The sequence below is a fragment of the Salvia hispanica genome, unplaced genomic scaffold (genome assembly GCF_023119035.1).
Source record: "Salvia hispanica cultivar TCC Black 2014 unplaced genomic scaffold, UniMelb_Shisp_WGS_1.0 HiC_scaffold_853, whole genome shotgun sequence".
In the NCBI taxonomy this organism is placed as follows: Eukaryota; Viridiplantae; Streptophyta; class Magnoliopsida; order Lamiales; family Lamiaceae; genus Salvia; species Salvia hispanica.
In genome coordinates, this window is record NW_025952636.1 from 8229 (window position 1) to 9123 (window position 895).

An 895-nucleotide genomic window follows, 5' to 3' on the forward strand; every position below is an offset into this window, starting at 1 on the left:
TTCCAAAGCCTCCTGGAGTGGCCAATTATCACGAGTAACGAGAAAGTTATGGCCTTTTTAATATTCTAAATAAATCCAAAGGCAGCTGCCTTTGGCCGTTTCTCAGAAAAACGACGGAGAGATAATCCAATTTCGAGAATGCCCAACTGTTACCCATGGAATAAGGTTTCCAAAGCCTCCTGGAGTGGCCAATTATCACGAGTAACGAGAAAGTTATGGCCTTTTTAATATTCTAAATAAATCATTGCCTCAAAAACCATAACATAATAGTAAGTAGCACTCCTACATAGTTTGATTCAAAAATCACGTCAAAACATTCAAAAATTCTAGGGAATCTAGACTTGAGCATCTATGCATCTACTTAATTATGTTAATATGAAGTTCATCAAAACAGGGGAAGCAGTGAGGGAATTTAATAATCCCAGCCGCAGGCAGTCACCCCACCATACGAATCAGTAGCATATGGTGAATTCAATGTGGTTGCCCCACCTGATGAAGAGGCAAAATGATCATCGTATGGCGCTTCCATAGAAGTGCCATATTGGCTAGAGCTGTCATCCACAAAGCCGTTGTTTCTGTAATAGTCATGGTTGGATGACCGATTGCTGCCCTCACAAGATCTCTGGGCATATTCAGTGAGCCAAGTGGGGACTTGCTGGCTAGCTTCTTGCATCAATTCAACGAGCTCTTTTGCAATGGGCAAGTTCTTGTCATTAAAGAAGGCTGTTGCAAGACCAGATTTGCCTGCCCGGCCAGTCCGTCCTATCCTGTGAACATAGTCGTCAATGGCTCTAGGCAAGTCGAAGTTTATGACATGAGCAACGTGAGGAATGTCCAGTCCGCGTGCAGCAACGTTTGTTGCTATGAGGATCGGAGTGTAGCCCTGTCTAAATGA

At 43.4% G+C, this 895-nt stretch overlaps 1 protein-coding gene across 1 annotated transcript; it reads right to left on the bottom strand.

The window, feature by feature from the left end:
- Window positions 1-412: 412 nt before the first annotated feature.
- On the bottom strand, window positions 413-767 carry LOC125200236 (DEAD-box ATP-dependent RNA helicase 52C-like; the record flags this gene model as incomplete). The annotated part of the gene is made up of 1 exon (XM_048097938.1): window positions 413-767. A coding segment is annotated over one exon (355 nt), but the record flags the coding sequence as incomplete, so codon positions are not given.
- Between the last annotated feature and the right edge of the window lie 128 nt (window positions 768-895).